The sequence below is a fragment of the Galeopterus variegatus genome, unplaced genomic scaffold (assembly GCF_000696425.1).
Source record: "Galeopterus variegatus unplaced genomic scaffold, G_variegatus-3.0.2 Scaffold2250, whole genome shotgun sequence".
Classification (NCBI taxonomy): domain Eukaryota; kingdom Metazoa; phylum Chordata; class Mammalia; order Dermoptera; family Cynocephalidae; genus Galeopterus; species Galeopterus variegatus.
This window is the reverse complement of record NW_007728361.1, coordinates 73,022-95,407: the sequence shown is the minus strand read 5'-3', so window position 1 is coordinate 95,407 and position 22,386 is coordinate 73,022. Positions and strand designations below refer to the sequence as shown.

Sequence of the window (22,386 nt, the reverse complement as noted above, 5' to 3'; positions counted from 1 at the left end):
GTGTACATTTTCATAAAGCACAAGAACGTGTATTAATTGCACTTAACACAACGAACCTTTAGTTTCCAATAAGCTCTCATTCTCTGCAAACTAGGGCTTTCTTTACATAAAAACTGCTTTCAAAGGGGCAAAGAGACACCACATGCAGTCCATAGTAAATTCAAATAGAGAGGTGCGACAGTTGCAGTGGTAAACACAAAACTACATTTTTGGGACTAAAAATCTAGTCATGCATAAAAACATGTGCCTTTTTGGTTCTTCTCTGGGCTGTTACAATAGCAACACGCTCTAAAACAATTAAGTTACATGCATAATGCTGAAAGAATGTGAGCAATACTATAACCAGCTTTAAGCCATCTGCTTGATTTCTTTTTTTGAGGAACGTATATAGGAAAAGAGAATTCCCCTTTTGTTCCGTTACATATAGAAATCTTTTGAAGCTTCTGAATAGTTTGGTTTTGGTAAAATTCTCCAGTCTTCTATTATTTTGACATGTAGTCATTCTAAACTATCCTTCATGGTTTCTCCAAAAATCTCCACATGAATTATCTGAAGGACAATTGAAACCACTTACCAATATACAAGTAACATTTTATTTTAAATTCTATCTTCCATTCGGCATAAGCCTTTCGATGTTTGTTTTTAAAACCAGTGAAATATACAAATCACGCAAGACAGAAATATGTACATTAAAAGTACAGAATAAAGGCCATAGAAGATATACATAATATCTGAATGACATGTAGAATATTTTACATTAAATAGTTTCTTTTAAAAGCTAGGATTGTTAAATTCAACTCTTTTCATAAACATGAATCACTAAAAAGAAACAAAATCTGATTTAGCAAATAAAAAAGTACTTCATGGTTTTTGTATAATAAAAACCAAAAAAGTGACATTTTAAGCTAATTAGTGCTTTTTAATTCAAGATCTTTTGCTTGCAATTCACTGCAACTGAGGGGAAGTGAATATCCTTGTGCAATAAATTAAAAACCGCAGTTGGCTGAGGTGACATGAAGGCCACCAAGCCTATGAAGGGTGCGGGAGATGTGTACCTTTCCAAACGTTTAAAACAATGTAAGTCTGAAATAAGAACATTTAATGGCTCTTTTTGGGAAGAGGTGTCCTTGTTTAAAAACATCTTTTAAACTAGCTATCTATGTAGTGGGCTGGATTTTCCTTAGGGACTCAAATAAGGACTTACTAAATCTAATAGGCAACAGTTTCCTCTCTGCACAATGAACTAAGAAAAGAGAAACTTTGATGATTCCTCTGAGTTTTGAATATCTCCTAATGTCCATATCTATGACAAACAAGTAATGCCCTCTCCACAAAGTGTACAGAAACAGAGGTTGGAGAAAAGGGGTTGGGACAGGAAAGATAAAAGAAATCTTCAACCCAACATGCATTTCAGTGAGTCAGACCTTCAAGCCTCCTCAGAAACAAGGCTGCTTTGTGGTGCTCAAGGTACAATCACAGCAGGACCACAGCCCAAGCTCAAAACTCAAAAAACTTTTGGAAAAACCCCAACTGGATTGCAGTGAAGGACAACAATGCTCTAGACAGAGAAATAACCCCAGAGTAAACTGTAAATCTAAATCACTGGCTGCACTGAGATATAATAATATTTATATTTATATATATGTATATATATATATATATATATATGTTATGTACAAAAGACTTTGAGATATCAGGCACCATTGAACCACATTTCCCCCCTCCCTTATAAATGCAACTGTTCAAGTATACTAGAAACAGTTTTAGGGTAACCTGCAGTATAATAGGAAAAGCTCGAGTGGATAGTCTAAACACAGGATCATAACAGTGAAACACTGCAACACCTCTGTGAACTCCATTAGCCAAGTAATGTCATTAAAACATAAAACTACTGCTCCTCAAAATAAAAGTTTTAGGAAAAAAAAATCCCTAAGTAGCAAACTATTTTCCAAGTGGAGCTCCTAATGTTTCATTTCCTGTCCTACAATCAAAGGGGACCCAGTGGAGCTGCTTTTGGAAACGTGGCCAGCATCACATCACGGCACAGAGGAATCAGAGAGGGCCTGGGGTCAAGTGGGAAGGTGGATTTCACTTGTTTTCCTCAAATAGGTTTTCTATTCTGGTGCAATGTGCTGAACTACATGCAATTACCTTGTTGTTTGGGCTGAGGATCTGTCAATGAAATTCATGTATTATTTTCATTATTATCATTTATGAACCAAGTATCCCTAAGAAAATTACAGGATATTTTCCTTTATATTCAAGCCAACACGGTCTCCCCAAACAAAAAGTGTCCAGAATCATTTGGGGATCCTTTTCCAACCTGAAAGCCTAACTCCTGTAACAGCTTCAAATCATTGTCTTCATATAGAAGTTTTCAATTATTTAATTTAGTTTCTAGGGGCTTCCCTCCCTTCTCCCCAAGTTTTACAACCTATTAGAATAGGACCGTCTGCAGATGGAATATTTGAGAAGAATGAGACATATGATACGCCTTTTTTCCTTTGGGGATAATGTAAGATTCGTGCTCTTAACATTTTAAATCATCATTTTGAAAATGTGAAAAGCAGGCTGGCAGCCCCTGGAGAAGGGGATCTTATTTTTCTGTTTTTTCCCTTTAAGAACCTTCTATCTTGCACCACAGCATTTACAATTTAAAAGAATCTAAATCATGCATACATTTGTCCCACCCTCTTCCAATTGGATCCTACCCATCTCATATGATGCCATATTTGAGAAAAAGAAAATGTACTTCCTTTACCTTCTGGATGTATACTATGTCCACACAGCAAAATTAGGGTATGTGCTATTTCCCCCTCATCCTATACTATCAAAAGAAGTCTTGTATTACCTTTTCAAAGATCCACAAAATAAATATTTTTCTTGGTTCCCACCCCCCATTATTGCCAAATAATAATTGTAATATAAGTAACAAACCACTGAGTTCTTAGATGGTAACAGAAAAAAACGGTTCCGGTTGCAATTCTTGGGGAAAAATAAAAAATATTTTTTTAAAAAACCAGAATCACTGTACTTTCTATAAATAAGTAGGTCCTGGGAGTCGGGCTGGGTGATGGGCAGGCACCCACTATTTGCACACGAACTGGTCCACAATCTCCGTGCACTTCTTGCACTTGACGTAGCAGCACCAGTGGAACTTGCAGTGGCAGCGCTCGGTCTGCACGGTCTTGAACTGGTCGTAGCCACGGCCGCAGCACATGAGCTCGCAGCCGTCCATACCCTCGGACGTCTTGTTGCACAAGCGGCCCTGCGTGCCCAGCGAGCCCGTGCTCTCGTTGCGCACGCAGTAGTCAGGGCTGGGGTCTATGTAGACCAGGTCCTGCGTGGTGGGCGAATTGAAGCGGCTGTTGACCTGCACCAACTTGCCCCGGCTGTTGAGCCGCATGGCCGCAGCGCTGTCATACTTCTCTTTCAGAGCGTCACCCACCTTGCGGAAGTCTGCAAGCTGCAGCCAGCATGTCTTGAGGCTACATGAGCCCGACACTCCATGGCACTTGCAGGCCACATCAGCCAGGTTGTACACCGTCTGCAGGAAAGCGGAGACAGTCAGTGTACAAATTCATGGACGATCCCAGATGCAGGCATGAGCTATGTTAGCAAAGCTCTCCTGGAACGGATTCTACATGGAGCCCTGCTCCCCAGATGATTCAGCGCCTGTGTTATTTCCCCTTCATTTTCCACTACTAGAAGTTTCGTGTTGCCTTCTTTAATAACTTTACAAAATAAACACTTTCTTAGCCCCTCATTATTACATCATTATGGTCATTATCATCATCAACAACAACCACACAGTTTTTGAATGGGAACAGAAAAGAAACATTGTTCCTGTTGCTGCTTTTTTGCAGGGAAACGTTAGCAGCAACTCATTAACACTCATCCCAGAGATTGTTCACAATTCCTTACCTGCATTATCTGAATTAATACCTACAGCCAGTCTCTGAGAGAAGAGGAGATTATCATCCCCATTTAACAGACGGAAAGTGAGGTCGAGAGAGATGAGTTACCCAGCCACCGGGAAGTAGGGGTGCCAGAATTTGTACCAAAGCAGTGTGATCCCAAGCCCATGCTCAGTGACTTGCCAGGGTAAGTTGCTGGGATGGGGTCCAGCCTCAGTGGTATCAGGGTTCAAATCTTTACCCACTACTTTTATTGCTTTGTGCCAGGCACTGTTATAAAAGTTCATTCAATCATCCAGGCAACATTGTAACATGGGCTGGATTAGATAATGGCACAGTGATGCAGACAGGATAAGTGGCCGACACAGGTCACATAGCTAGAATGTGGGGGAACTGGGCCTAGGTCTCAGGTATCCTCACCCCTGCTTCTTGCACAGTCCCTATCCTGACCACCACCCCCCTAGGCAAGAGTACCACCCTGGAGCCAGGCAGATTATGGACTCTGTTCCTGACTCTGCCCCTGAACTTAAGCAACTGGCTGCATCTTTCTGAGCCTCCGTTTCATCTGTGAAGGGGACTGTGATGGTACCAACCTCCCAGCACTGTTGTAAAGATAGAACTAGGAGAGGCATGGAAAGTGCTTGGCACTCTGGACACACTCAGTAAATCTGGCCTCTCTCCTGGGTGACGAGGGCTTGGCATCTGGGCCCTTGCCTGGTCACCTCGGTCCTCCCAGTAGCTTTGTCCTGAATCTGGTCCCATACCACTGTGCCCAGCAGTCTGGGAGGTGGTGGTTGTCTATTTATAGTAACTACTGCCCACAGTTCCTTGTGCCAGTGACCTTCCAGAGTTGCGTGGTGTGGGCGTGTTGGAGAGGAACTGTCAGGGACCTGGAGGCTGGGTGAGTTAGAAGGCTGCTTCCACCCAGAACAGCTCCCTTCTTCCTGCAGGGATTCATCAGTGATTTTCTTTTAAAAGGGGCCAAAGTGTACTCTCTTGGCATAAAGAGTTTCAGGCATTCAGCTGGTCTGAAGAAGGGTTTTGTAAACATATTTAACCTTTTCTCCCCTGTAAGGAAAATAAAAAGCTAATGCCCTGAGGAAATTCTAACATGATTTCCTGGCACAGCGCGCAACTTTCCACCCCCTACCGTTCACCATCCTAGAGAAAAACTGTCTTCCATGCAATCTCACCCACCAGGATTCAAACTCAGTTCACTGCTCCAATGATATAATTTATCCCCAAAAAACTCACTATTAAAAAATGCAGATGTCAAATGAAATTACAATATTAGAGGTGCTTTTTAAATGCTCCAAAATCCCCTCTTGCCACGTAGAAATCCCTTGACCCTCTCTCCTTGGTTGCCAAGCCCCTGATGACTTCTCAACAGGAGAGAAGTCTAAAGAAAGTCTCAAAGATGGATGAGAGTACCAAATACAGGTGCACCCCTGGATGGGGCCCATAAGAGCCTGGCACATCTCTGTCCTGGAGGCATTTCTGGTCTGAGGAAGTGAGCACACATAACGTGCATACAGTGGAATGATGTGTCCCTGATGAGGGTGGCAGCAACGTCTTATGGGCTTCCAAAGAGAATGGGGCTGACCCTCCCATCACGTGGCCCTGGGTTGGCAGCAGCCAGAAGCAAGAGTCAACCCACACTGCAGGCACCACAGCAGGGGGACACCTGAGAAAGGAGAGGCCACACTTTCCCTGTAATAATTATCTGACCCCTCAGGCCAGCACAGGCAAAATTCTGCAGAGTTTACTTCTTCCTCGACATCCCCAAATGTTTTCTCAGGTCAAATCTGAGAAAAAGATAAGTTAGCTGGAGTTATCTACACAGTCTTTGACTTCTCCACATCCTTTCCTCCATGATATTTAGTGATTGAGTTATTTATCAAGAACTTACTACGGCTGACACTAAACTAAGGCCTTAGATTGAACCTAATGAGATTGTTATTTTGTAGGCCAAAAATAGTCAAGTATTGGCAATTTTGTATGGGTCAACCTACTACATGATCTCATTTAGCCCTCACAATAACCCCAAGGGATAGTTATTGCCATGGCCATTTAACAGATATGAAAATGCAGATGAGGCTCAGAAACAGAAAGGAACAGACAGCATCAGATTTTTACCGAGATTACTCCGATTTCAAAACCTCTAGCTCTTCACCCCTAAATGGTAATACTTGAGTTTAATAAAAACACACCTGGGCTTACATTAATATCCATTAATTTCCTTCCACAATGATGAAATGGCTCTCTAGGCCTCAGTTTCCCAATCTTTAAAATGAGGGTGTGGGGCCAGAGGGTTCTAAGGCTCCTTCCAGTTTTCTGTGATCTACTCTGTGATTATCTTCCTTTTTCCTCACCCCAAAATACAGAAGAGTGAAATCTCTGACCAGAAAGTTCCTGGCACCTACCTTGAGTTCTGTGAAAAAATAATGGCCCTGGTTTTCAATGCTGCCAAAGTTAAGAAAAGTTTTCACCCCTTCATTTTAAAGCAGCCATAAAGTGCCATGTGTTTAACCGCAGGAAAAAAAGGGTCTTTTTAACTATTGAGAAGTAGCTTTTCATATCCCCACCAGGGGAAGGAAAGAGCAGGGACTGGGGACTCATGAGGGCTGCAAAGACGGTCCTCTCTGGGCACTTCTGTTTCTCTCTCTTCTCTCCAGCCACCCTGTGATTGGCCTGATGGTCAGACCTATAAAATGCCACACTGCTAAAAATGCTGTAGTTTTCCTAGAAAAGCCCTTTTTAGAAAACCCTCAACCCATCAGGCCTGCTATCTAATGACATAAAGAAGGGCAGGGAGAAAGAAAGCAGGAGAACCAGAAGGCCTGAACGCTGGGGTGACGGCTTTCTCAGCTGGGCACCTACTAGGGTAAAAAACTCCCTGTCCCAAATTGAAAGCCAACCACAACCGTGTTCCAGGGAGGCGGGAGAAAGTTATTAATGTTTTTATTTCTGAGCTCCGATAGCCAATGGCACTTGGGACTCATTTTAAAAAGCAGGGTGGGCCGCGGGGAGATGATTCTCCCCCAGGAAGCCTCTCTGGGGTGCACCCCTCTCCGCAGAGGCCTGAGTATAGGTGGGACTACTGAGGGAAAGAGATGGGGGAGAGAGAAGGAGCGAGGGAGAGAGAAGAGAGACAGGGAAGGAGGGAGGGAAAGGAAAAGGAAGGACACCAACAGGAAGAGGCGGAAATAGATGCGCAGAGACAGAGACAGAGGGGGCAGGAGAGACGACGAGACGCAGAGACAGGGAAAGGACTACACTGAGGGGCTGGGGCGGCCGAGGAGGGCACGGAGGGACAGGGGGAGAGCTGGGCACTGGATGACAAGGCCAGCGACACGGGCAGGGGCGGGCACTCACCCTGCGGCCGGCCTCGTTGTTGTGCAGGTTCATGAGGATGCGCGCGCTCTCGTAGGAGCCCTTGGCGTGGATGCGCTCCCGCTCGCGCGCGTCCACGAACTCCTTGGCGAAGCGGTAGCCATAGTCGATGTTGTCGCCGCAGCCGCCCCAGAGCCAGTCCCGCGGCAGGTCCTTGGGGCGCGCGGCGCGGCTGCAGCCGCAGGTGGACAGCTCGCCCTCGCGGCAGGCGCGGCTCATGGCGTTCACCACCCCCGCGGCGCTCACCGCGTACGTGAAGGCCGTCTCTCGGCTGCCTGCGGGCGAGGACGCGGGTCACCGGGCCGGGCCAGGGCCAGGCGGGGAAAAACCTCCCTCCGCTGGGACCCCTTGGTGGGGAACTAGGATGGCCTCAACCCCAACATACACCCCGGCCCAGGGCCCACCTTGCAGAGAAGCCAAAGAGATCTCTGCAGACACACAGAAGAAGCAGATAACAAAGCAGCAGCCGCTTATCCCCATACCTTCCCTCGGACATTTCAGAGCCTAAGGCAGGAATCTAAGCAGTGCTGATTGTTTTCCTCTGCAACTCTTTTGAAAATATTCAAAAGTTCTTATTTCCAAAAATGCACATTAAAGAAGTCATGGAAGGAAAACTAAGAGTTTGGGTAGACTTCCTTACATTTATCTTAAAGTTTAGTATTATTTTCATTTTGAGTTCCGTATAGGGCAGGAGCAAAGAATTTGCCAGGGTAGAGCCTCTGAAGGTCTTAGGCCTGGAATCTAACTCAGACAGGCCAGTGTTGCGGCCACACTAGTTTTTGCCTCGAATCCCCTCCTGCCTTGGATATAACCTCTCCCTCCTCCATCAAGCAGCTCAAAGTCTGTCTCAGGACAGGGCTCTTTACTGTCCCAGAGCACAATTCTAAACCAGTTCATAGAGATTATAAATGGAACTTGCCTCTTCTTAAATCCCAAGCTGACTGGCCCGATACTTCTCATTCAAGAACATGAGTGTCTACTTTTAAAACAGCCTGCTGTTCTTTAATGACGCTTCTGCAGCCACCCCTTGCACCCCACCCATAGCCTTTGCCTCTAAGTGTTAGAATGGCAGCAAGAACGAACAAAGCACAACCTAGGAGAAAAGGGGGAAAAACGTTTTCTCCTTCCCCAAACCTTGTAAAGAATATCTTCCCATAAAACAATTATAGGAGAAAAATGAAGGCCATCATAGACTACCCTAAACTCCACTTGCACATGGAGACATTTCTCCATGTAATAACTATGAGAGAGAAAGGGTTAACACCCAGCCAGCTGAAGCTGGGCTGGGGGTGGGATGAGAGGGGCCTCACTTTCCTCAACTGTAAAATAAGGGTATTGACTAAACACCTAGGGAAGAAAGGCCCCTTCGGGTGCTAAAATCCCTGTACCCGAATCAGTTTCTCCTATACTTATTTTGAGAACTTGCTAACAATCTTTTTGGGGGAAAGGGGGAAACACAAGAACAGCTAACGACAGGACTGGGCCCCAACCAGGGGGTCATCCTGCAGGAGTATGGCTGTGACAATTCACGTATCCAGCAGGCCGCCTTTTCTGTGACTTCTGCTCCACACTTCCATCACAGCCATTTGTGATACCCCCTTCCAGGAATGCCCATGGTTCTGATTCACCACAGACCCTCCCCCTCCCACATTTTAAAAATGAATAACTTGAGGAGTGTGCTGGTGGTTGGCTGGAGGATCCAGAAAGTTCCTGTGTGGTGTAACATCTACGTAGCTCAAATTAGAGGCAGAGAACGTCGGGGGAGTGGAAAGGAATGTGGAGGACAGACAGATTCTAGGGAGTTATTTGAGGATTAACACTGATAATACAGAAACTGCTGTGGCCCTGGGTGGGAGACTTGCAGAACAAAGAGGTTGTAGCTAGAGGCAGAGGAGATAAAATGATCCTCTGGGGACAGAGGAAAATAAGACACTGTCCTTTGAGTGTACAGTAAGCATAAAAGAGCTTTTATACAAAACACAAATAATGCTTTTTTTTTAATACGTCTATCTTGAGCATTTCCTTTTTTGCCCCAAAATACAAACCTGGTAGAAATTGCTAAACTAATTGGTCACTGCAGGGAAAACATCAGTTTGAAAAGTACTCTTTGGCCACTAAAAAGCCTGTGGATACATTCACCCTCCTTGGAATACTGCTGATTCAGTTAGGTGTCCCTCTGTGTGAAATCTACATCTACTTGGATCTTCACACCCCTTATACATGGTGCCTTCCTTCCATATCTTTTCACAGCGTGGAAACAAAGAAGAGATGGAGACAAAAGCTGGAAGGAAAGGGTAGCATGATGAAAAATGAGAAAGTGTCCAACATGCAGAGTGGGGCCTTCATGAGGCGATTGTGCACGCTGCCTCCAAGGCAATCGGCACCTTAGAAAAATGAGTAGAGGAGGGGGATGAGGTGACAGCCAGAGTTTTTCAGACTCTGGCCCCATCACGGGGTCAGATTCTCACAGTCCTGAATTACTCTCAATGTCCTTGGTGTAGTAAGTGCTTTGGGGTGGGCACATACACCTTTTGGCATCAAAGGTGTTTTAAATGTCCCTTTAGCTCATTCTCTTCAAACATACCCTTAAGTGGAAAAGTGAAGGCAAAGTAACTTTCCCACTATTGGTGTTAGGTCCATGTTCCTCTTCCATAAGAATCTTTTGTTTTTTCTTCTCTTCATCTCCTTTTTAAATAAGTTAAAAATTGAAGGCCCCATCAGCATCCCACCACAAGTCACCCAGCAGCAGCTTTCTGCTCTGAGACACCAGGCACTTGGGGGGAACTTTGGCTTGGGAGGATGCATCCTGGGTTCTCATCTTCCCAGGACATCAGCTGACCTGACAATAGTATCTAGGAGGGCTCCCTCGGAGGCTGTCAGGAGGCACCACTCCCTCCCACTTGCCATCAACCCAGATGGGAGAACCACACAGCTCAGGACCAGACAGTATGCTTACAAGGGACAATTAAATATAGGCCTTGGACCACATTTAAAATAAATCTCCAGCAGAACTCAAATTCATTTAGCAAATGATAGCGTATTCTGAACATTTTAGCTTCAAACAGGCTATATATAAAGACGAGACGAGGATCTTAAATCAAAGCTGTGTTCAAGTGACTACACCGAAAAACAGTGCCAACTCCTGTTTTCCTTCCTGGTTCCCATCGGAGGGGTGTGATTTTTGCTAACTCACATACATGTGAAAAAATGATCTCACAGTTTGAGAGGAAGGCAGTTTAGGGGGAACACAGGAGAAGGGGAGAAAGCAGACATCTTACCATTCTGATATAATTTTTTAAAAGTTTTTAGCGCACTCACAATATCAAAATGCAGAAAATGAAATTTCCACCACAACTCCAGTTAACTACAAAAGACAGCTCATATTCAGGGAAAACTCCTGTGTTTCTGAAGCTTACCTCCTAGACTCAGATCCCAGTATATATACATTAGCACATTTTAATCATTAACAGAAAGGACAAAGCCCTACGAAACTTTGCAGGCTGAGGCTACAGGCCATTTTCTCATTCAATTAGAGGAATGGCTTCCAGTCCTGTATTATTTTAGCTTATGAAGCTGTTTGGCTCAAACATCCACTGACAACTCTTTTTTGTTCTCAATGAATGCACTTTTCAGGTTTTTTTAAAAAAGCATTTTATCCATCCATGATGGATATTAAGCCAACTTTTTATCTTCAGTCAGTATAGACAGTTAATTGCTTTGATAAATTGCTTTGATAAATTGCTTCTTATTTTAGGAGTCACTGCAGTCATATTAATTATAAGAGCTTGTTTGCATAAAAGTAAGGAGACCTAAAATATTCACACTAGAAAACACACAAGGACTACTACATCTGTTAAACAGTATCCCACACTATTAAACCAAACCAGAGACAAACTGATTTTTTTCAAAATCATTGCCTCTAGCCCAGTTTAAATGCCATCTCCTCCCTGAATGGAGTAACAAGTTCAACATATTTAAAACTAAGAATCAGACTCTGAGCAGTACACTTTAAAATTTCTTTTAAGTTCCTAGATTGAGATCCCATGCATGTGCTTTTATATAAATTGCCAAAATCACAAACGTAAATTGGACTTTTAATTAAAATTCTTTCTGGGACTAAAAATAAAGCTTTTGACATATACAAGTATATCTTAACAGCCTCAGCAAATATCTATATTAGGAAAATAAAATCTTGTCCACTTACAACATATCCGGCATTCTGAAAGATGACAATTTTTAGTTTGATGCCTAGGCCATTTGAATTGTGGCCTTAAAAATTTCTAACAGTCAAGAGTTTCGAAGTTTAAAAGGGTATAAATGATTCAGCTTCCCCCATCTACTTTTGAGAAACCAAAATGAGTGTTCTGCTTCTATTTTAAACAAAATGCTTTTTAGAAAAATTAAGTGTTCAGAAAAATGAAGGTGTCTGTGATGTTCACCTCCTGATTGGGTTAAAGAAGTCCAAACCTCATAATCAGATGTGGGGAGGACCAGAATTAACACCACTCACTATAATGACAAAAATCCCCAAACCATCACTCAAGCTGGAAGGTGCCCTCCTCATCAAGCATGTTAGTAAATACTAAAGGCTTTTCCTAGGAAAAAGTTTATATATATTTTAAAATATGTTAAATGGTTTCCTACCTATCTGCATAACCCTGCCAAACACGGAGGTGTTATCCACAGTGCTGCAGTTCCATCTTCGATGTCGGAATTGGTACTGGCATTCTTTGATGCCCGTCTTCGCGCCTTCTCCAATATACTGCATGTGGTCCTGATACAAGTGGCACAGTTTCTTCTGTCCTTGAGAAAGTCCTGCCAGTTGGCTGCAGAGAGGCTGCGCTCCTATGATATATACTTCTGACATCTGAACAGGGTTATTCATACCTAGCGACCTGCAAAGGGGGGTAGATGTGCATTCAAGATTTACGTGAACTCTCGAGGAGGGCCCCCTGAAAGCATGTCAGCAATACATAGTTTTAAGCACACAGATGCTTTTTCTCTCCTGCTTGTCCTCATGACAAAGTATGAGAAGGGCTTCATAAAACTCCTCTGTTTAAACTCCACTCAGAAAACGGAGGTATTGTGCAGTCCTCATCCCGCCATCTGGCCCCTCAGTTAGCATTCTCGCTCCCTATTCCTTGCCCCTGTTGCCATCTACCTGAACCAGTATTTCCAAATCCCATTCCAAAAGGGGGAAATGGTGGTTTCAGGGACAGGCCCCTGACATTAGAGAAAGCGATTCACTTTGCCCCACAAATTGGACCGATCTGCCTTGAAAACACAGGAACGCCGAAAGTAGACACAATTAGACACGGGTAGGAGATAGCAGTTCCTTTTGACTGATGGAAGAACAGAGGGGCAAGTATACAGACTGAAGAAAATTCACCATGTTTCTGGACATTTTAAAAGGGCTCCTTATGTGATTGTGAAGGACCCAAGACAGGGTATCCGGTGAACAGAAGTCACGTTTGACAGTCAGAAAAACGCTGTTCATTTACAGGGAAAAAAATATCCAGAACACCGTCAAAAATAATCCTCTGGATATACTGCAGTCTATCCACAAGGTCAGTACCAGAAAGAAACCCCCATTTAGGGACATGTGACTACTTCAAGTTAACCTCCATTTGATCAAATTTCAAGCCCAAATACCTCTCCACTTAGAGCTTAGCTGTCTTCCTAGAACTCTGCCTACTTCAGACTCTGTAGGTTAATAACCTCAAGTGACAGAAAATAAAAGTTGAAACTCACTTTTACTACTGAAAGGTGGCAAAAAGTAAATTTTATAGATAGGCTTACAATTATTAGGGAAGTGAATTTCTGTTCCTTTTTATTACATGATGTACTACAAGCACACATCTGAACAAGGGCCTCATAGAAAAAGGCCTAGATTTATAGGTTCCGATTCCCTGTGGAGCTGAAGATAAGCTTTACAATTTAGCACATTAAAAGAAAATTCTTCTTTTAAAAATATATGTAAATAAAATGTATTATATACATATGTATTAGATCAATGCAGCCACACTACTCACTATCCAGCTTTAACTATTGAAGCATCAAACAAACGAGTCTTTTTCTAGAAAGAATATGCACACAGAATAAACTTACCACCAAGAATTGGCTTCTATTACAACCTGGGCAAAGGAGAAAAATATGGCCAAAGCCATTAGGAAGAACTTGGAAGACATTGCACTTCCAGCCGTCCCCAAGACAACTCCTGGGCTCAATATTCCAATCGACTTCTGGAGAGGGAAGAAAGGAGCAGATGTTTATTGCCTCTCAGATAATTTTCAAGCGTACAAGTTTAAACAACGGAAGCATCCGGGGTCTCTTAAGTTTACTGTTGATTGACTGCGCTTCTCCTCCGTGAGTTTTTTGATGGCAAGATATAGGCAGTCCTTTTTCCAAATTAATCCACCCACGCAACCTCACCAGGAAATCTGATTTCGCTGGGATCCTGTGCGCGGGGCACGCCAGCGATTACAAACATGTTTCAATGCTGTTGAGTCAAAGCCCTGGTGCCAGGCGCTGCCTCCTTTCTGCTTGCTCGAGTCCCGCACCCCCTCGCTCGGTCCCTCCTCGGGAATTCACTTGGGAACCCACCGCCACCCTCGTCCTCTCCCCGACCTGGGTCGAGCAACAAGTGGAGCCAGAATTAATTCCATGGGCGAGGGGAGCTCGAAGGCGACTGGAGCGCGCTGCCGGCGGCTGCGGAGGAGGCGGGGTGGCCAGTGCGGGGGGGGGGGGGGGGGGCGGGGCCAGGGTGGGGGTGGGGGGTGGGGGCAGGACGCTGGAGGGAAGGGCAGGAGGTGGGGGGCGAGGCCCAGGGGACCAGCGCGCGCAAGAGTGCCCAGCTGGGAAATGCAGCCCCGAATTAACATCGTATGTTTCATAATCAGTTTACGGGCCGATTTGGGGAAAGCTACTTCCAGATGGGGACGAGCAGCCCGGGTTTCCTTTAGGATTCCCTTCAGCCAGATGGGGGCGGGGAGAAGGAGATGGGGGACCTAAAGGATAATGGCAAGAGAGGCCTGCTCTCCCCACCAAGGAAACCAGAAGAGTGCCCCTCCTCCTGCCTGCGGGCTCCCCCTCGGACTGGGAGAAGGGATGGAACCCCAGAGGAAAAGAAAGTGTCCCGCTGTCCCGGGAGAGGATTCCTTCTGTGCCCTCACCACAACTTTCCCCAAATTCCGATATTTCATTTTCCCTCCCTCCCCCACTCCTGGCAGCTGCTGTGCAGGGAAGGGACAGAAGCCAAGGGGGACTAGTTTCCTTTGGTCCTGGTCTGGGGTTGTCGGCCACTTCGCCATAGTGGCACTGCGAGCCTGGCCTTGGAACACTGCCACCCCGCCCCCAGCTTAGCCTCTCCAGCCCAACTCAAACTCAGTTCAGTCAGTTCCGAAAGGTGAGGGTGCGGGGCGAGGACAGGGCCCTTGCGGAGGAGTCCCCGGCGGGGCCAGAGATGCGCTGCCTCCCGAGCCCCAGCGGGGCCCCCGGATTCCAGAGCGAAGGGGTCCTGGCGGCGAAGGTTCCCTTCGGGAAGAATTTCGGGGCAGAAGTCGGCCTTGGAAGCTTCCGCTGCCGTTCCTCCCCACTGGTGACTTCTCCACCTGTAGGCGGCGGGAGCAAGGCGGTGGCGGGCGCGGGTGGGAGGAGCGGGTTTCCGAAATCCCCTTTCATATCTATGATAAGTGTAACCCTGAGGCGCTGCGCCGCCCGCAGCCCCCGAGGGAGCTCCTTCCTCGGGAAAAGGAAGAAAGGTGAGACTCCTCCAGGCGGCGGAAGAGCCCGGCCCGAAACCTGCGCCGTAATAGGGACAGGAGGACCCAGGCAAGCGCAGACGCTAAAGGGCTCAGGAGCGTGCCACGGCTTTTCTCTGCGAGCCGCCCCTTTGGCCCGGACACCTCAGGGCTTCTGGAGAGGAAATGCTTATGTGGTCCCCAGCGCCTGCTATCCAGGGCTCCGCGCCCGTTGCCCAGTCGACCCCAAAGAGCCACAAAGCTGGGGGCGCATCCCGGAGAATAGAAATTCGGGGTTTCCCCAGCCTAGGAGAGAGAAGGCTCCGTCTTCCTCCCCACCCCCGCCCGAAGTGTCAAGTTTCCTCCAGGGGAGGGGGTGGGTTGCGAGGTCTGCCTTCGCGCGCGGCCCAGGCTGCAGTCTACTCTCCCTCAAGGCGGCCGAAGCCGAGCGCACACACATGCACACACACACTCGCGCACACTTACACACTCACACGCGTGCACAGACACACACCGTGCGACGTGCTTCCGAGTCGGCGGCCAGGATCGCCGCCGGCAGCGCGCACTTTCCGAGCTTTGCGGCGGGCGGGGTGCGCAGGGCGGGGCGCGGGCAGCGGAGAAATTGATAACAGATTCGGCGGATTACAGCGGATCTCTTTGTTAGAGCCGAAACCACACAAACCGAACCCACTCTCCTCCCGAAGCCCCGGGGGAGAGTCCATCAGCTCCCAGACTCGGAGCCAGCTGAGAGTGGGGCCATCCGGTCTCCGCGACTCGGGTCATCCTAGCTCTAGGGTAAGAGGTAGGCGACGGTGTCCCAATGGGAATCGGGCAGAAGAGCCCCACGAGTCGCGCCTCGACTTAACCCCGCGCGCCTGCCCGGAAACACCTTGGCCTTCACCCCGCTTCCAATCCCGGTGCAACCCAGAAGAGGCCCCACAAATTTGGGAGACTCGAGGAACCCACAGCGAACTTAATAAAAAAATACGTCGATTCTGTAGGGTAAAACATCCCCGCCTGTTTACCAAGAGATGTGATCCGAAAAGACTACGAAATGAGATCTCTCCGGAGCGTGTCACACGGGGCGGGAGGTGGAGACAAAAGTTCTGGTCAGAAGCTGAGTTTCCCAAAGAACCGGCTAAGTGTTTTCGAATGCTGTCGGGACCCAGGGAAACACACTCTGCAAGGACCCTGGGACTGTGTTCCTCGAGTGCCCTGAGAGGAGGGCTGGGGTCAGCACAGGGGAGGGTGAGGCGGGAGGAGGGCATTCGCGCACCCTCGTTTCCAATCCCCTTTACATCTCTCCCCCAAAGCTTTCGCGTTGGATTAAAGGTGTTCTTAATCCTCCATCGACTGCGGTGCGGGCCGGGGTGATGAGGGGTGAGGGAGAGGAAACCTGATGAGGAGAGCGATCAAAGGACGCACGGGGGCCGCAGGACGCGCGCACAAACCCGCGCTGCGCCCAAGTCCTCGGCAGTCGGTCCCTCCAGAGAAATTACGAAAGGCCAGGCGAAGATCCTCGACCCTCGGCCACTGGCGCTATCTCACTCGCTCTGGGCATCCCCTTCTACTAGACTCGCTACGTTAAGGCCCAGTGTCTGAGGGTGGAAATGATGAAGGACGCCAACTAGGCGGAAGAAGTAAATTGACCCGCGGTGGCGAAATGAAGGATGGGAAACTCCCAGAAGATTCTCCTCTCTTGGTAGAAAAAACCTGTCTTCCCCACTCTGATCTCTCCCTAAAGAAAGGAGAGAGATGGTGAAACTTGGGAGAGAAAAATTCGGTTACAGCTACAAACTTGGGATGTCCTGTCCTGAAGAACGCGGAGAGATGCAGGAGGAGATGATGGAGAATGGGCCGGCCGAGACCGGTAGGAAATCCGCTTCGGGGGCTCGGGAAAAGGAGCCACTGCTCCCCCACGCCTGGCGCCCGGGCGCACGGGAGCTGCGGCTGCCCCACGCCGGGGTATGCGTCTACAGCGCTGCGTGCCTGCACGAGCGGAGCGGGCATGGGGTTGGAGAGAGCAGCCAGAGAGAGAAGGCGGAGGTTGTTCTGTGAGCACGAATTAGTGCAAGGAACGTGAGCAGCCTCTGACCGCCCCGGCCTCAGAACCGACAGTAAGTCCAGGAACCAGGGGAGCTCCAAGGGAAGAATGGTCTGGCCTGGTTGTCTCCCGTTTCCTGCCTTTCTCCCCACTGCACTACTCCCAAGTCCGTCCCCTAGACATGGCTCTCCAGACCTTAACACACACACACACATCACTTAGACCTTCTCACTGAGGGAGTCTAACTGTGCACACAGTCTCAAATCTGTCAATTCTGTCTAGAGGCTAAGCTGAGAGTACGGGGACGGAGAAATAAAAGATCAGTCCCATCCATTCCCACTCCTTAGAGGTAGTTTTATCCCCACTTTTTAAAAGACGAAAAAACTGAGGCCAAGAGAGGGAAAGCAACGCTAGTCCTCGACCACAGAGAATTGGTGAGACAGCTGTGGCCAGACACCAGGCCTCCTAGGGCGACACTCTCCTTCCTGTGCCCAGGAGAAAAGGTACCGACCCCTTCGTCCAGTTGCCCGAACCCCATTTGCTGGGTGGGACCCACGGCTCCTTCCGTATTGCGGCGGCCAGGCAGCGAAGCTCGTCCTCGGGGGGCCCTGCTGGGAGAGTGGGGCCTGGTGGTCGGGAGGGACACGGGGAGCAGAGGTGGGAGGGAGAGAGGAGCAGCTGCCGGCCCACCCCCAAGGAACGGAGACTCGGAGGCGTCCTACCTCAAGGAGGCCAACAGGGGGCAGCCGGCACCGCACCGCCGGGGAAGAAAAGGCAGAGGGTAAAGCTCAGAGTTCTGCGCGCACTGTGCTAACCCCTTGTGCACCGGAGCGCTCCGGGGAGGGGAGGGAAGACAAGAACTCTTGGGCTGGGCCTCCAGGGGAGGGTCTTCCGTTGGGGAGAGGTGGCTGAGGCTAGTGTGACGAGAGCCTGAGAACAACTGATCCTTTACACACACAGGCCAAGGGTCCACACACTCGGACATGCACACCACATTCGACTGCCCCTCGGGTGCTGCGCACTCTCAGCGTTGCCCCCTCGAAACTCTCCTGGCAGAGGTTGTCCAGAAACCAAACGTGGGTATCTGGCTGGTTGGGCAGTGCATGTGCGAATGTTGGCGGGAGGGCAGGGGCTGAGGGGGCCGAGATTCCTCCGCAGGACCTAAGTCACTTCCAAACAGAGAGTTGTCCATTTAAAGAAAGACGAGAGAGAAGGGGCCCCAATGCCAGACAGGGGTTGGAACGTAAAACGGCCGTGGGGTCTCCAGGTTTAGTTTTTTAAAAAAACCTTTCTTAGGGAAAGGAGAATTGTTTGCTTTTAGGAAGCATCTCAATTCTAATTCCAGCCTTGTTTTCTAGGAAACTGAAAAATGGAAATAAGGATCGAAGCTTGGAGGACAGAGAGAAAAAGTTGTTTGGAAAACAGCAAGTTGTATAGCAGGCAGAAACGTTAACTTTTCGTAAAAGTGAACTCTCGGTGACCCTCGGAGTGTGTGACTCGGCTTTAACATACAACTGACAATTAAAACAAACACGAGTTCACAAACTGGCCCCCGCCCGCTCTCCCAACGCAGAGAGGCCCAAGTGTTTCTAAAGGACGAGGCAGACTCCGTTCAGGGGGTCGAGGCGCGCTCTCCCAGCGGATAGGACTAGAGCCACCATAACCACTACTCCCCGCCCCCACAACCACTGCAAAGTGCCTGAGCTCACCCAGTGGCGGCTAATAATGCTAATAACGCGACCCTGCTCCCCGCGCCGGGGTGCGCACTGGCCCCCCGCCAGGCACTCTTAAAGGCACAGGGGCCTGCAACGCTCCGGTTACCCAGCGGGGACAAGCCTGCAACCTGGCCTCCGTCGGGGGGCCGGGGGGGGGAGGGGGGTACGCTGCTCTGAGGTAGTTGGCCCCTAGTCACGCTGCCGGTCCCCCCAACCAAGGGGTCCCCTTTCCCTTTGCGAGCCCGGGCCACACACCCTCCCGGTGTCCGCGCAGTGGGCACTTGGTAAATATTTGTTGAATTGAATCATTATCCTGTTACTGAAATATACATAGTAAATTACACTCAAGGTTCTCAGGGTAAAAGGAAAGTCGTCCGTGAACTGCACTCAGTTTTTCTGCCATCGCTCTTCCACTTTTTTCCCAAATTTGAAAAGGTCTGTAGAACAGTTGGTGCTACCAGAAGAGGTCTCCCAGGACACAGAGGCAGTACGCGGGGGGTGGGAAACGAAGGGGTCGGGGTCCCTGCCAGCGACGCTGTAGTTCCAGCCTCTCGAGACGGTTGGAGAAATGGAGGAGGAATACGAAGAGGTAGAGGGAACTCAGTTCGCTTCCAAAAGAAAAAAAGTAAAGAAAAAAAAAGTGGCGAGCATTGGCGACGCACTGAACACCTACCTTCATGGCGAGGGGGAGGGGGTGCGGGGAGGAAGTCGCCACCGGAGCGAGGGCAGCCGAGGAATCCGAGCGGAGCGGCCGGGTTAAGCCTAGGGGGACGATTGGGAGCTGGACTGCAGAGTCCTCCGGTGCGCGTCGGGCGGGCGCAGTGAACCGGAGCCGAAGTGGGCACTGGCGCCTGGGCTTGGGCTCCCGAGCCGGAGCAACGCTGAGATGAGCCCAGGAACCGAGAGCGCGCCGACGCGCGCGGGCCGACTGCAAAGGCAGGGCCCGGCCGGGGCGCAACGAGGAAGCCGCGGGTCCAGCAAAGGCGCGCAGGCGACTGTTCCGCTGCGAGGCGCTCCCTTTCCAACGTCCATCAGCGACGGCGGTAATTAGGGCTTTCCAACCCCAAATGTGGGCGTGATTGTGCAAAAGACTTTACAACAAATAATTTTAAAAAAAATTCTTCACAAGAGGGTGAAAAAAAAATTCCCCACCACTCAACTCCGGACGGGGCGGGGGAAAGGGGGGCGATCCGTGAGCCCAGGTGCCCCAGTTCATTCACACCATGGATTCTGCAAACTCCCGGCGGCTCACGCCTCCTGATCTCCAGCTCCTCCTCTCCGGGTCTGTGGCCGAAAACTCTGCTTCCAGGAGCTGATCGTGCAGCCGCGAGTTAGTGTGTGGACGTCTGTGTACACACACAGACACACACCCAAACACACACACCCACACCCACTGCAGCTTTGGGGCCACAAAACAATCAAGCGCGCATGGCTTTTTCTCCGGGAGATGCCGCTGAAAACGCACAAGTCGCCATCTGAGCTGCAAGAGTCAGCGCCAAATTTTGTCCTTTCATTTTAGGGTCTGGCAAAACTGGGGTGCAAAATGGGTGAAAGCCGTACCCGAACTTTCTGAAGAGCTGTAGATTCGGGGGGAGGGGGCAATGGACGATTGCTCCAGGGGATGCACTGGCTCCCCCCTCCTCGCCCCCTTCTTTCTCTCTTCGGATTAACCTCCCTCTTTTCCCCGCCTTTCTAGGGCGAAGGGCGAAGAGAAGCTAGGACACCGCGGGGCTGGGGAAGGACGAGAGTTCAGGGCTCCGCAGCGGCGACTCGGCTCTGGCGGTCCATGGCCGCGAGGCTGCCCACCTCCTCTTTTGGCGCCCGGGTCCAAGGGGCGGGAGAGAGGGCAGGCGGGCGGTCCGGGGCACGGCGGCGGCGGCGGAAGGAGCTCACTGGGAAGCGGCCGCACCGAACCGGACTCTGGGCGGCGGAGGCGGCGGCTTGGAGCTTGCGGCAGCTTTCCACGCGATCCTGTGCCCTACAGACAGACTGACCGACCGCGGGGACCGCCTCCCCCACCCCCCACCCCCCGGCCCTCCTGGCCAACTGCCTCACTCTCTCCCTCCCTCTCTCTGGACTCCTCTCTCCCCTGGTGTTCTCAGAAAAAATATAAATATATACATATATATTTTAAAGTTGCAGAACCGAAGGCGGCTGGAAAGAGAGAGGGAAGGGGGGGAAAAGAAAGAAAAAAAAAAAAAAAAAACCTCAACTTTGCCTTTGCGCATGCGTGGTGAGACCGGCCTATGACAAACTCCGCAGGATTTTAAAGCCGTACTACGGGCTGGGGTGCCGGGAGGCGGGGTACGCTCCCCCCCTTGTGCCCCTTTCTCTAGGCTCCCCACCCCCCAGGCATCTGCTGAGAGACAGAGGTCCACTCCGCAGCCGCTGCCTGCCCGCCGCCTGGCTGGATGCGCTCTTTCCAAAGCCGCCGACCCGCGGGAGGCTGAACCCCAACTTTCCGGGCTGAACCTTCTGGCTCGCTTATCCTAGCCTCCTTCCACTGGGGCTCCGCGGAGGCTGCTGCCCTGACGTGGAACCTCGTGGGGACCTCCTCCTCATTCTTACCCGAGGGAGGGTACCTAAGCCCAGAGGCTGGAGGATAGGGCAGGCGCGCACATTCTGCGACACCCCCAGTGTAGTAGGGGTTTGGGTACTGGGGTGCACAATTGCTCCCCTGGCTCTGACCCAGCGCATCCAGGCGCGAATCGCGGTCCTGTCGCGCGGATCTCGGCGGGTGTCCTCAGGTGAGAAGACAGCGAAGTTCGGCAAAAACGGGTTCCGGGCACCGGAACTGCTAGCCGCTTCCAGATGCCGGTGGTGGTTGGGACTCCGGCAGGGCGGGGTTGGTGGATGTGTGCCCCCTGCCTCCAGCACGCCAGAGGCGCCACCCCCACACAGTGCCTCACACTGGAAAGAAACACACACACACACACACGATTCAATTTCCGCCATCCACTGGCATGCACTTGACCTTAAGGCGCAAAATCCGTGGCCTGGGTACTTCGGGGGTGGGGGCTGTTTTGTTTTGTTCTGTTCCTCCTGTCTTCTACCCCCATCCCTCGGCTGACCACCTCAGAGCGCGCAGGCCGAGGCTCCGACAACGCTATCCCACCCTCCGCAGCCCCTTCCGTGTCCTTATTTGTCCCAGCTGACTGGACCCTTCCCCAGCCCTGCCCTGCTTCGCCTGGCGCACAAAATATGGCAGTGGGAGCTTCTCACAAACTGCAAGAGATGGATGCCCCTGCTCAGTCCCGTCTCCCTTTCTTTCGCCAAGGGCGCGTGCAGCCTTATGGAGGAGCCCGACGCTCTCAAAACTCCCCTTGGGACATCTCCCCTAACCCTCTCTAGGCCTTGACCACTTAGCGACCCTTGGGCATTGATCTGCCCACGGGAGGCAGGGGTCTAAAAAAGAAGGGTCTAGGCGCCCGGCGAATCGCCCCTGGGCAGCGTCCCTCCGCCCTTCCCTCTCTCCCCAGCTGTTCTGCCCAGTGGCTGCAGCCAGAGATTTTCCTAGCCAGTGGAGGCACGTGCCCCCTGGGCAGCCACCCCAGCTCCGCCCCGCGGGCATCGATCTC

At 49.9% G+C, this 22,386-nt stretch overlaps 1 protein-coding gene across 2 annotated transcripts; it reads right to left on the bottom strand.

Moving 5' to 3' along the window:
• Nucleotides 1–570: 570 nt before the first annotated feature.
• Nucleotides 571–20,039, bottom strand: WNT5A (wingless-type MMTV integration site family, member 5A). Of its 2 annotated transcripts, none has more exons than XM_008581067.1 (5): nucleotides 19,482–20,039; nucleotides 13,419–13,552; nucleotides 11,955–12,205; nucleotides 7,293–7,585; nucleotides 571–3,547 (listed from the first exon to the last, which is right to left on the bottom strand). In XM_008581067.1, the coding sequence occupies exons 1-5, from the start codon at nucleotides 19,485–19,487 to the stop codon at nucleotides 3,089–3,091; spliced, it is 1,143 nt and encodes a 380-aa protein (XP_008579289.1). In that variant the 5' UTR covers nucleotides 19,488–20,039; the 3' UTR covers nucleotides 571–3,088. The 2 variants fall into 2 exon arrangements, with proteins under 2 accessions (XP_008579289.1, XP_008579291.1); XM_008581069.1 differs by lacking the exon at nucleotides 19,482–20,039 and adding an exon at nucleotides 13,938–13,976.
• Nucleotides 20,040–22,386: the final 2,347 nt, after the last annotated feature.